We start from the raw sequence: 14153 nt of genomic DNA, 5'->3' as shown, positions 1-14153 counted from the left end.
GAACGTACTTGACCGAGCACGCCAAGACTGGTGCATTAATATGAGTAGAATATAATCAAACGACAGATCTATTACTATTAATTAAGCTGATTCTAATTCCTTTTACGTAACATGGTTGGGTGCCTGTTAACATTTTCGAACTGGTACTGAGTGAAAGAAACGGTGACTCTTAATCGCCCGTTAAAAGAGAAGGGGTGGCTTTTACTAATACATCACATATATTACTTTATTAATGAATATATATATATATATATATATATATATATATATATATATATATGTGTGTGTGCGCGCGTGTATGTGTGTGCATGTGTGCGTGCATATGTATACATATGTTAATATATACACAAATACAGAAGCAATTACGGATACTAGATTATGTCCGCCTACGACAGGAATAGAACATCCATTACAATAGATCGATTAACATTCCGTTTTCATACAATATGAGCAAATGGAGAAATAATGAACTATTATAGTAATGCCTGCTGGTCACGACAAATAAATTAGTATTGCGATTACCACCGCAATATTCAATATCAATAGTATTAACATACTTTACCATCGTTTCTCTTAGCATTGACTTCGGCCATAAGATGGATTTCAGAAGCATGGAGGCGGGTTAAGGAGATCCGTAGGAGTGACTCTACGGTTATAAGTACCTTCGAGTATGCCCCATAAGGGAACAAGATCCACTGTTTCCGTGCCAGGGGTTGGTCTCATGCCGGCGCGGAGTGGGGTTGACTCTGGAGAAGACGCATGACGAGGAAGGGGGCTCTCCGCAGCGGCTCAAAGCCAGCCGGCGCGAACGGAGCTGGAGGGAGTTAGAAGCAACCAGAGTTGCCAGACGAGTTTCTGCCGACGCAGGACGAGCTCGCTTTCATGGCTCTCCGACGAGATAGCTCTTTTGACTGAATTTCTACATTCGTGAGAGACAGTTTACGCGCGAGAGTAGTGACGAGAGTGCGCGCAGCACACAAACTATCCATCCGGACCGAGATGTTCCATTTGTCAGAATTTTTTACAAAAAAATCACATTGACACTTGCTTTGCATCAACAGTCCATTTTAGTGGGTGTTTATGAAACACACAAGTGCGTGTTATCAAGAAACGAGGCAACCAGTGACATATGTAAAAATTAATAAACTACAGGTGTCTGGCGTTCGGTGACAACCGTAAAGTAGTATAGAAGAGAAGCAAGAAGTTGCTGCACCTGCCGCAGTTGTACTCGCGGCGCCACTCACGTGTTGCATGTGTGCCTTGGTTATCCATCATGGTCGCGAACTAGGAACAGCTCCGATTGGTCGGTTTGGTGGTCACGTGGTATGGTAATTGGGCTCCGGTGGGCGGGAAGGAGCGAACGAGGTCGTGGAGGATCGCGAAAGTGGCGGAAGGAGAAGAGAGAATAAGCAGCTGTCCACCGGGAGACCTGTGCTCGTCGTGGCCCCGCTCTTCCCATTTCTTTTCTCTTTTTCTCCCTCTCCCCTTCTTTCTCTTTTTTCCTCCTTTCGAGAAAACGTCACCCCTTTTCGCAAGAGGCGGTGAGATGCGGACGATGGACCACAGTGCAGTGCTGTGCAGTGTGAGCTTATGAGAATAGATACTAACACGAAATGGTGTACCACGCGCGGATCGAAGAATTGATAAATAAAGGTAATGTAATAAGAAGGCGGAAGTGAAGTGCGCGCGATCGTCTGCTATTCCTTCGTTTTTCTCTTGGACACAGCGGGTGTGTATGTGTGCGCGCGTGTGTGTGTTTTTCACAAGGAAGTACTCACAAACATGAGTTCTTTCTTGATGAATCCATCCGCTGCTGGTGGATATCATCACCACCAGCATCAGCAGCAGACTGGAAATCACCACTTGACCGCCACGTCTGTCATGGTCGATCCGAAATTTCCTCCCAGCGAGGAATATAGCCAGAGCAACTATATACCCTCGACTGGGGCGGATTTCTTCGCCGGTAGCAATAGCGGTCATCACTTGAGCCATCCGCAGTCCCACCAGCTACAGTACGGCTATCATCAGCATCACCATCAGGCGGCGTCGACTCCTTACGGCGCTTCCTCCGCGGTGCAATTAAACGGCGGGTACACAGGATACGGCGGATATTACGGGCCTCACCATCCTCATCATCAAGTGCACGCGGTCCATCATGCCAGTTTACATCCTCATCATCATGCGGTAGGTGCTCTGGCGATGCCGCCGGAAGCTCAGCAACCACCGCTCACGTGTCCGTCATCGATACAAAGTCAGCAGCAACAACAGCAGCAGCAACAACCACCCGTGCCGACGTCAACTGTCGTCGGCTCCACTCCTTTGTCGCCGTCTATAATGCAGAATCACGTGCAACCAGATGCCCTTCAGCATCATCAGCAACAACACGAGAATAATGCTTGCAGTCCGACTGGCTCGAGTCAAATGCATCGAGACAATTCGCCTGATCTTCAGACACAGTCGTCGTCCCAGCAATCTCAGCATATACAAAGCAGCCAACAGCAGACACCGCAACAACAGCAACAACAGCACCATGTGGAAGATGGTTTGGATGCGGATGATATGGAAGATGATCAAATGATGGACGGTTCACCGGGAATGATGGAGGAGGAAGAGGAGGATGAAGATAACGGAGATCGCATGATTTTCCCGTGGATGAAAAAGATTCATGTTGCAGGAGTCGGTGAGTAAATATTTGTAAATTATTCCTCGCTGTTATTCCCGCAATTTGTCGAGTTATATTACTATAACTTTAAGCGTTGATGCTTACGTTCATCTTACTTTCATTATTTATATTACGTTTTTTATTTATTTTATTTTACTGCACTCTTAGCTGTGTTGTGCATGGGGATTTTGCTTCACACATATAATATTTCATTAATCTTGAAGCTGCTTTTATTCACCACAAATATAAATATATAACTTGATTGGTAGGACTCTACTTAATCATCTTAATCTTATTACATCCTACAATTAATAAATATCATATATTATTTGTTATATTGGAGGCTACGTTCTCTGTCATAAAAAAATATAATCATTCTTTATGAGAAAGCATCCGTCGGCACCTAAATACATTCTCATAATATGCATGATATTCTCTAAATTATATAATATATACGGGATAGCTATATTCCGTATGTTATATAATCTAAATAATATTATGTTAAATTTGTATGTGTACATATAATCTATTTATTATAACTCTCTCTTAAAAGTATAATAAAATATACATTCAGTCGTAATCTGTGGTAAAATTTAGTCACGATCACGGCGCAATCATGAAAAAAGTGGTTCCTCACGTAAAACAGCGTTGAAAATGCGTAAACTTTCTCTTACGAAGCTTTACTTACGAGAAAAACAATTTTGTATATTTGCCGAATACATGTGTACTTGGCTACGGCACAGTTCGTTCAACAACAAAGTATAAGTACAATAAATAGAATAGCTAAAAATCGAATTGTCTTAAAATTATGATACTTACAAATGTATTTAAATAGTTACAAATATATTTAATAGTTACAAATATATTTAATAGTTACAAATATATTTAATAGTTAGAAATATACTTAAATGGTTACAAATATATTTAAATAGTTACAAATATATAGAAATAGTGGTCTATAGAATGATAAACATGGACTGTTTCAACCAATACACGTGTATTTAACGAATATTTAATAGTGATTTTCCCGAAAACAAAGCCACGTAGGAAATACTTTTTACGCGAAGAAATATCTCATTTGCGACGGGCCCTGTACAAATATGTTTACTTTTTACATTAATTTTCAAAGAATTTCAAAAAAAATCCATTTTGCCTAAATATTAATAAAAACCCAAATACAGTTAATTAACGTATTGACACTATTACTGATTAATTCTCTTTTATTTTTGCTATTCTAACGTGATGAATGAGTACAAATCGAGACATTCATAGGTTCAAATAAATACTTATCCCGGGACAAAAGCGTGTTAAGTTTAGAATACATTCTTTTCCTGAATCCGGCTAACCTTTCATTCTAAACATGGTGCCGAGGGTGCCTGTTTGTATATCTAACAGATAGACGTCGTATTGTGTGCGCAAGGTGACACTTTTTGGATCGCCAGAAGACTTATGAGCTGCAATTTATCGTTGCACCTTGTGATCACCTGTGCAAGGTTTTACACGGCGACACCTCATATTATAGATGAATTCCGTTACGCCTAATATGTCTTCATCCTTTATACAGTAGCGAACATGCGCCACAAGAATGGGATGTCCACAACACAATTCAACACTGTGGGCAACAATAAATTTCGAAATTGGACACAGAGATTCTATCATATTTTAAGTAGACATTCACCGTTGTGTAAGGTTAGTAGCGCTTGGAACTTAGAATAGGTGCCGGTAATGGTGTAATGCCCCTGATCGTTATAATCAAGGCAATTAACGCGAATGTAGTTCTCCTTTCATAATTAATCAGACAGCTACTACCAGAACTAATATACGCGTGCTTCCTATCCTCGTGAAGATAAAAACACGTTTTGAGCGTAACCCCGACACGCGGGTATATTAATTTACCTCTCGCAAATTATAAATGTGTAGTACACCTCTAATGCATTTGTTTCAAGGGTTTGTAATATTCATACACCGACGCCGAGCCAAAAACTATTTCGCAGGTACATAAGAAATTGCCAGAGGTAATTTTTGCAACGTAATATGCCTTCAGAATTAGACTGACTTTGCAGCCACAAAAATTTGTATTCCGCTTAACTGCGGAAAGTGCTGCTCATTCCAGCTTGCAAGTATTGCCTTTGAGACCGTTGTACCTGATAAAATCACTGTAAAACCGAATAGCCATAATTCATGTTTCCAGGTAAAATTTTCGCCAATGAAAACTTATCATTTTTTTTGACACTTAATGCTAAAAATAATTGTTATCACGTGTAAAGCAAATAAGAATGTAATGCTGACTCTTGATACGCTGTCTATCTTTTAATTGAGACGAATTATTCATCTGTAATTAGTGGAGATATATACTCGTACATAAAAAGAACATCAAAATGTAAGTCTAAGAGCTTATTTTTTAAAAGGAAGCTTATTTTTTAAAGGGAAATTTTTAAAAGGCTCGCTGAATAGCAATTGCAGCCATTGCTTTGCCGAAATTCAAAATTATGAATTCTTAATTTAAATGGCCCGTTAAATATCTGTGGTAACTGTTTTCATATAATGACGGCAAACCTTAGCGTTAAAATTTCATTTCTAAAAGTGACATTTACGTTTATAGCGAGTTCACAATAAACTGTACATACAATATTACAAAAGAGCTACACTTTTCATGATACTACGCTTTATGCGATTTAATATTCGAAATCCCTGAGCATTGGTATGCTCGTCCGTCGGGCTGTCAGAAACTGCAATCTCTACCCTTTGGTTGTCGAAGTATGGTCGCCGGACGTCGAAGTTAAAAGGGGCCTTCGCGAGACCGACGGTCAGCTCGGAATGGAATGTGTCTGAACAGATTCTAGGCTAAACTCGTTCCCGTGTTTCCTCTATCGAGCAGAACGGACCACCAAGAACTGCTACTAGCGTGACTCACAAATATTAACATAAACGTTGCATAGCAAGATATCGTTCCGAATACAGTTGTTCAATCACTTTTTGTGTTTCGGCGATATATCTCTGATTGCTTCTTTAATTACTTTGACATTCTACAGTTTATTGCTATTATAATTGTCATCAAATAAAGTAGGGCAGAATACGAGTTCTCAGGCACAGAAGTAATAGTACAGCAAAACCAACAGAAATGTTGGCGACCGTTCTCCAAACAGCGTGGAAGAAGCATTTTATAATTGTACCTGTGCGTAGTTCTCTGGGATATTTCTTAGGTAATTCTGCTAATCGTTAATCAATTGTATAGGCACAGTTGTATTTTTCTAATAGATTCAGAAAAATTCTTTAAAAATTACACGTCCGATATGGTAATTATCAAATAACTTGACCTTGAAATTGTATTGATGGTTGTCAGAGATGATCTATTGTACCTGCGTATCTTTAGATGTTGCTTAGCGGGACTAATGCGCATGTATGCCTCACACTTTTTATCCTCGTGAATTTGCATATGCGTATTCTGCCTCCGCAACTTTGCCGTCGTATCTAGCGGATTGATCAGATTACAAAAGTCACTTCAGCCGACTTTGATGCTATTCAAAACGGCCGTGACGTGACAGATAGTCATATGGTAAAAATGTTATTCGCATAAAATGGCTGCAGACATCAACATGAGAAATATTTAATACGTATGATAATAATTATACTTAATATAGTCAACTTTTGTTTCTTTCGCGCGTTCTTCATATGTTTGCACCTTCGCACTGCATCTCAATGCTGATAAAAAGATTTTTATAGTCACAAAACTTGCTGCTAGATTTCTAAAAATTAACACATTAGAGAAAGAAAGAGAGAGAAAGAAAAAGATTTGCTAATCAAAAATATGGAAAATTTTTTCTATAGTAAACAAAATAATGAAAATTTCACAGATTTAAATAAAAGAAATTATATATTATACACAAAAACCGGCCGTAATTGAGCTACAACCATAAAAGAAGTGATTTCTTATAAAAAAATAAGTCGAAAATATGGAATAGAATTGTTTCTTATGAATTTTTATTTTAGAGAAAATCAGTTCTAGATAACTATTGAATACGTACGCGTGTATACTGTTGAAATTAGCCTACATTTATCGTCCTACAGATCATTCTATCCATTCTTGTGTATATAAATATCATGATGTTTAGACGGTTTCATTTCAGTTGTGTTTCTATCTTGTTATACGTACTTATTTATATTATACTTTGCTATTCAATAAGCCTAAAGACATGTAGCTAAATACACGTGTATTCACCGAATATTTAAAATAGATCATGTCGAAATAGGCATTTGGTAAGAGAACAAATTTGATTCTATATTTCCGATTTATTTATCAGCACACACAATCGCCCTTTTTATATTTATAATACAACAAAGGTCGGTATCTATATTATGTAAAAAGTATGTGTATGTGTATGTAAAAAGTAAACCAGTGTTAAAATAGAAATTACTAGTTTTACATATAAACAAGAGGACCAAAAATACTAAAGAAAAAGTTATGTAACAAGATTACTATTTTTGGAGTCATATCTGTATGATGCAATTTTATAAAGCATCGTATATAATAATCCTGCAAAAATTGTCATGTATATATATATTTATGTATATATATATACTTATTTATTTATTTATTTACTTATATTTCAGGTCACAAATAATATATTTGAGAAAGCGATAATTTGGCAATATTTATAATCTCGCTATACTAACTAAAGTATTTTTATTTCTATTTTCTCATTACAGCGAATGGTTCGTACCAACCTGGAATGGAACCAAAGCGACAGAGGACCGCCTACACCAGGCATCAAATACTGGAGCTGGAAAAGGAATTTCACTATAATAGATATCTGACGAGACGGCGACGGATCGAGATAGCTCATACCCTGGTCCTGACCGAGCGGCAAATAAAAATTTGGTTTCAAAACCGCCGTATGAAATGGAAGAAGGACCACAAACTACCGAATACCAAGAACGTGCGCAGAAAGAACGCGAACGGCCAAGCGCCGGCAGCGACGACGAAGCCCGCAAAGACTTCAGCGACGCGAGCGAAGTCAGGCACGGGTAACAATAACAACCAAAGAAAAAACAACAATTCGCCTTCCAGCGGTATGGAGAACAGCTTGGACTCCAATATCGGTCTCGATATGGGCGAAGTTCACGGGGTCAGCTCCAGTCTTCCTCATCCCAGCGTAGTTCATCCTGGCTTTCAAGGTCACCCTCATTCTCTGGCTCATCTCCAAGCGCAGCTGAGTCATCATCACGTGGGTGGAATGATGGACGGTCCGACGGGAGGACCGTTGGGACACATAGGTTCCGGAAGTATCAGTCCTCTTGCTCCGGCTACCAGTCCTTCCGGTTTGTCGCAAGTATCAGCTCCTGTACCACCATCAGCGTCAAAAAATGATTACGGACTCACGCCCCTGTAACATCTATTTTGATAGACGAATATATATTTGACTATATTCGATGACATAACTTTCGGCATTCGATTGACGGTCTTTCGCCGCGGATAATTTCTTGCTTTCCTCACTCGATCGGATATTTATTGTGAATTGTACAGTTTGAGTTTCTCTGACATTGAAAATACCTACCAGTATGGAAAATATTGAGAGCGATTCGCGTGCAGGTAGGGTAAGTATTCATATGGACTTCAATCATAAAATGAAGATCCATGCAAAACAGTAATTTCAACAAGATTATTTTTTAAATTTATAATAAGTCAAGGTGTTAATTTTATGATACTTCATGGTACGTAGAAATAACATTTGAGAAACTGATTATAAAAATAAAAAAAAGAGTTTTATAGCAAAGAAGCAGATAATGGTTTCAAGATGGAACATAAAATAGTATTGATTATCGAATCTGACCGGTCTGTTTAGAAAGATAATAACAACATTGATTGTTGGGATACTTATTTTTGTTTCATCTGGTTAAACAGGACAGAAATTAATTCGACAATCTTAAATTTTGTGAGTGTGCAAATTTAATAAACGCGTAAAAAATAATTGGAAGCTATGTCATTGTTATATATATTGCAATATGGTAAAATCATCATAATTGTTCAATTATCATGATTTCAACACCACATTAGCAATTATAAAGTTTAACCAAAGATTTCTGATGTTGCGCGTTTCGGTTTGCAAGTGCTAATTAATTCTGTAATTATCGGTATTATTGAATGTACGATGTAATGGAGAAAAGTACGGTGCATGCACGTCAATAAACATTTGTTTGATTGAAATTATGGAATACTTTTTTTCTTTTTTGAATTTCCAAGAACGGATTTCAAAAAGAAATAGCACATAAAATTACGTCATGCTGATAACAATACATATGCGCGCAAACGAAATCGTGAGGTCGAATGTGACTTTTGTCAAGTAACATAGTCTTCTCATAGAGATTATTAATTGCGAAATTATACTCGTGAATTAACTTCTTAACGCCTTCCTAATGCTTTTCTTATATCCTTCAACAACAGTATATTTCTTGTCAAAACTTGTGATTCTCAAAACATTAATAGTCATCCATTCATTATTTGCATAATGATACCAATACCCGAAGAGAAATTAGTATTTTATGACATTGGAATTGTACATATAACTCAACTTTGTGTATATATATATTAGCGTAAAGAAGATTTTATTGCAACATGATTGAAATAGTGTTTATATTTCGTATATTATGATCTAAGTGTCGATATTAACGTTTTATATCATAGATAAAAATGAAAATTGTGTTTGCGACGAAAATTTTGGTCATTGTGATACGATGGCAAGATATTGGTAATTTGGATGTATCTTACATCATGTTCTTTTTTCTAAAAATAATAGTTGTTGTCCATTTGTAGTAATTTAATTATTGTTTTGAAATCAAACATCTTCAAAATATTCCTTCGAATAACCTTAATTTAAAGGCTATTCACGATTTTATCTTTCTGTAAGGCACGTTGTAAATAATTCGAAATGATAGTATATATTTTTACCGGAAAGAAGTGAGGAATGACCAATAATAATTAGGACACAATTGCACCGTGATTAAATCGGAAATCGTACTATTAAGCAAGTAGTAATCAAATAATTAATGCACAGAATCGCTGTGACGATATACCAAAACGATACTACTAAATATAAGATGCAAAGTTAAACTTTAAGGTATATTAATACCTTAAAGTACCGAGTTCGTGTAATTAGTAGAGCGTAAGAAGTAAATGTATGAGTTTCGAAAATGTTCTGTAAGTGTGACATATTATATCCTTTGCTATAATTATTCATTGTATATAGCATGTACGATATAAGTATCAAACAAACTGGGCACATACTGATGCTTATGTTTATATCGCTCGTAAAGATTGATGAAATACACAATCGTGAAGTAAATAAACAAGTAAATAAATGTTTCATAATTTACAAGAACATCGTGTTTCCAAATCATGTTCTCACATACACCTGAATATATCAACTATTATCCATGACTATTATCCATATTTTTATTGCTATAACAACACTCTTTTTATGTTAAATGATTTTCTATGTGCTCCAATATTCTTTTCTTTACAATTTCTTTGCACTATTTATTATTCTGTCAGCAAACGCCGCTAATCAGCCAAGGCTAGTGCGACTTATTATTTTAAGTTGACACTATCTCTTTCTCATTATGTATATTCTCATTATGTTACATTCATAATTTACCATTTTCATTCTAACTATGATAAGAGTTAAACTAAAAACAAAATCAATATTGTACGTAAAAATAAACTAAATAACAATAAATAAATTGTTGATATCGACAATTTTACTTGTAATTGATAATTTTAATAAGTGAGATAAAAATAGGATAAAATTTTATTCAGGATGTAAGAAACTGAATACAATAAAACTATTGCCACTAGGCAATTGGGTTAAATAGTCGAGTTAAAATGTAGATAAAGATTTTATTTTAAAATAATGACCCACACAAAAATCAACATAAAAAAATACAAATTACATTTTATAAAATTTGGATTTTTTTCAATGCAATATTGTTTATATACATTGCTTGAATATTTATAAATTTATATACTAACTTTATACACATAACTTGTAATATTTAATATTGATATTTTTTAGTTAATATTTAAAGTTTGATATTTTTAATATTGATATCAAATTAATTATTAGCATTTTTGCATTTGACACAATTGCAGTGGTCATGACCAAATGAAGATCAGCAATGTAATTTGTGAGATGGTCAAAAGTATCATACCAGATACACTTCAGCTTAATAGAAAAATAAGCACTCTTGAATGCTTACAATATCATAATTTACAGTTATCACAGAAGCATTATGGTGTATCATAGATATCCACTATTTCTTGTGCTCCCTTCTCTTCCCATGTAATTGTGTGGGCGCCCATGCGTGCGACGTTGCCGTGGTAGCGCATGCGCGAGCATGTGCGTGATTGCCGCAGCCCGGGACAGGGGAAATCCCGCAGCAGCTCGAAAAGAAGGGTGGCACCCGGAAAGCGAATGGGGGGCCGCTTGTACAGCCCTGCCTCCGCCCATGCCATGAACATCCCAGCCAACTACCTAGATACGTTGCTACCAACCCGATTCCAAAGTCAGACATGTCTGTTGTGAGAGCCAAGATCGCTGTTCACACACACATCTACAGATTTCCTATCAAATCATATAATTTTTTATGAATTTTTAACATACAACATGAGCTATGTATAATTGCTGTTGACACAATTCTTGACTTCTTTACACATTTAATAATATTTTATTTTCATTCAGAAAACAAAATTTTGACAAAGTAAAGAGCTAAATAATTTTGCCAATCGTCTATAGCTAAATAATACTGTTGCACTTTGTTCCCTATAAAGTAACTTTATGGAGTACAAAAATAATCCCAATTAATTTTGCAAATCATTCAGATTAAACGTGAAGGGAAAAGAAATAACAGAGTTACGTCTGATTTTTTACAAATGGCTATAAGTTTATAAATGTTTTATAGAATGTCTATAAGCTTATAAATGTATGCATCTCCAATTATGGAAATTACTATTTTCAAAAATAACAATGATATAATTACAACTGAGAAACGATCGAAGAAGCATCATCTATTATTTTTCGTAGCGCTATAATATAAGAAACACATTTTTAGGATGTAAGATATGACATGAAAAGCACTGTATAATCTTTAATATAATTCCGAAACATGTACGCGTTCTATCTATAACACGATAACACGATCAACAGCAAGTTTCCTACAAGCAAGTGGGGGATGGAAGTACACAAGAGCCGCTAATTACCAGATCTATATACTGTTGTCTGCTTGCTACCCGTGAGTAGTGTAGATGAACTATAAGTTCCGATGTTAGACACCTTCGCTAACTTCTCCTGAATGTGGATTGGCTGTAAATTATTGTAGACGTTTCGGTTAGGCTATTGTTCCAAAGCGAAGCAAAATACAGTACAAAATTGATTACACGTAATCGGGTCAATATATTAGGATTACCGATAGTAAAAGTTACTTGCTGGGAGCTCGGGCGCAAAATAACCGCATAAAACAGAGAGACCATAACACATTTTGTTGCAATAACAAAATTAATCTTGCGTAATACATTTTACTTTATAGTAACTTTTTTTCGCTATGATTTTAACGGAAACACTGTGCTTATTCGCTTGTGTGTTGATTTGTTATTTTTTTCACAGGAAATAACTTCCTCATCGGTTATACCGCGATTCACTGGGCACTCTTTGCATTTGCATATAGGTATCTAACCGACGCATTTCTTGACCTTCTTTCTGTTCACTGTCGTTCACTGTCGTTACACCTACGCCTCGCGCACCGCATTCGTTGTCTTAAGACAAATGATGCATATATGCTGGTCATTTCGCCCATATCCGCATCACAATCGCTCCGATCTACAACCTGTATGGCTCTGAACGTAAAGTGGGTGGTCGTAGAATTGCTCGTTTAGCGAGTACAGAAACAGACAACGAGAATTTCGCACGAGCTACATCGTACACCGTATCTCTATACTATCATCGAGACCTAGCCATTGCACGACCACACATTTCGCATTGAGCATATCATCGATATACGCTTCCGAAATATATATATTTTCTACATCCTATTTTCTATTTTCTATATATCTAAGGTATTACACATACACACACACACACACATACATACATACAGGGTGTCTCACACTCTCCTCCGGGCATTTAGTGGGGACATAGAACAGGTGAACATAAAAGTCCTATATTTTGCGATATTCGCAATAATTATCGAGATATTAATTGCAGAAAATTTGTGAATGATCATGCAGGATATGGTAAATGAGTTATAATAGCGACGACTGCCGTCATGTACTTATACTTTAAGTCAAATTGAACAAAAAAGTTCTCTACCATTTTGCAAATAATCACATAAATTTTTAATTATTAATTAAAGAAGATGAGCGCATTATCACGCAAAATCATGCAATAATCTTCTTTAATTAATAATTGAAAATCTATGTGATTATTTGGAAAATGGTAGAGGACTTTTTTGTTCAATTTGACCTAAAGTATAAGTACACAACGACAGTCGTCGCTACTATAACTCATTTACTATATTCTGCATAATTATTTACAGATTTTCTACATTTAATATCTCGATAATTATTGCGAATATCGCAAAACGATATAAGACTTTTATATTCATCTCAACCTGTCCCCACAAAATGCCCTGAGGAGAGTGTGAGACACCCTGTATATATATAATTCTTTTGTTATATTGTTATTTTGTCTCGGAGGAAAATACTAACTTAAACATTCCATTGTGAGCACCGCTTAAATTGTAATTAACGTAAAATTATTAGAATTAAAATATTTTACCAAGAATAATTATAAAAATATTATTATTCAAATTTTTTTAATAAAAATAATAAAGATTAATAAAAATTATAATAAAAATATTCGAATACTATATATATATATGTGTGTAAATAATAAAATATACAAATAAATAATTCGTGATAAGAAATAAAAACAATACATAAAAATAATATATTCTTATATAACATTTAATATATTTTATTAAATATTGTATATTGAAATATGTCGCGTGTATTCCTTAGAAAAAGAAGAGAGAAAGAGAGGATGCGAGGGAGAGAGATTGATAAAATTTTAAATTGCGGTTATTCGCGTTCGAAAATTCCAAAAATGATGTAAGATAGATCTAGTGTGAAATACGCTGGTCTCCATCAGATGTAATTGGAGGGGATTAACGAGTCACGACTCCATTTATCAGCCACCGTAATTACAAAGCATCTCTGCGTCCCACCTCCTGGACAAGCTACCCTCACCCTCTCACGCGCTCACCGCTTCGCTTTCCGCTCGACGCTCGCTCCACCGACTGACTGACATTCCCCAAAGACAGTTTCGCATCTCAAATACACAGTCGCTTGTAACTAAAGATAACAGGCACCACCGTGTCATCGAAGGGCGCCGCCGTGAAATTAGATTTAAATCTGCCGCACAGACGTCCTAGTAGACGTCGC

General features: G+C 36.0%; 1 protein-coding gene across 1 annotated transcript; it reads left to right on the top strand.

Moving 5' to 3' along the window:
* The first annotated feature begins 834 nt into the window (after positions 1 to 834).
* On the top strand, positions 835 to 10365 carry LOC116840906 (homeotic protein deformed). Its single transcript, XM_032808241.1, has 2 exons — positions 835 to 2680; positions 7370 to 10365. Exons 1-2 carry the CDS (start codon positions 1783 to 1785, stop codon positions 8050 to 8052), a joined length of 1581 nt encoding a protein of 526 aa, XP_032664132.1. The 5' UTR covers positions 835 to 1782; the 3' UTR covers positions 8053 to 10365.
* The last annotated feature ends 3788 nt before the right edge of the window (positions 10366 to 14153 follow it).

Source organism: Odontomachus brunneus, unplaced genomic scaffold (genome assembly GCF_010583005.1).
Source record: "Odontomachus brunneus isolate Ranch 3 - 2012 unplaced genomic scaffold, Obru_v1 Obru_scaffold_013, whole genome shotgun sequence".
Classification (NCBI taxonomy): domain Eukaryota; kingdom Metazoa; phylum Arthropoda; class Insecta; order Hymenoptera; family Formicidae; genus Odontomachus; species Odontomachus brunneus.
The sequence above is the reverse complement of the archived record's forward strand: the minus strand, read 5'-3'. Positions and strand labels throughout refer to the sequence as shown.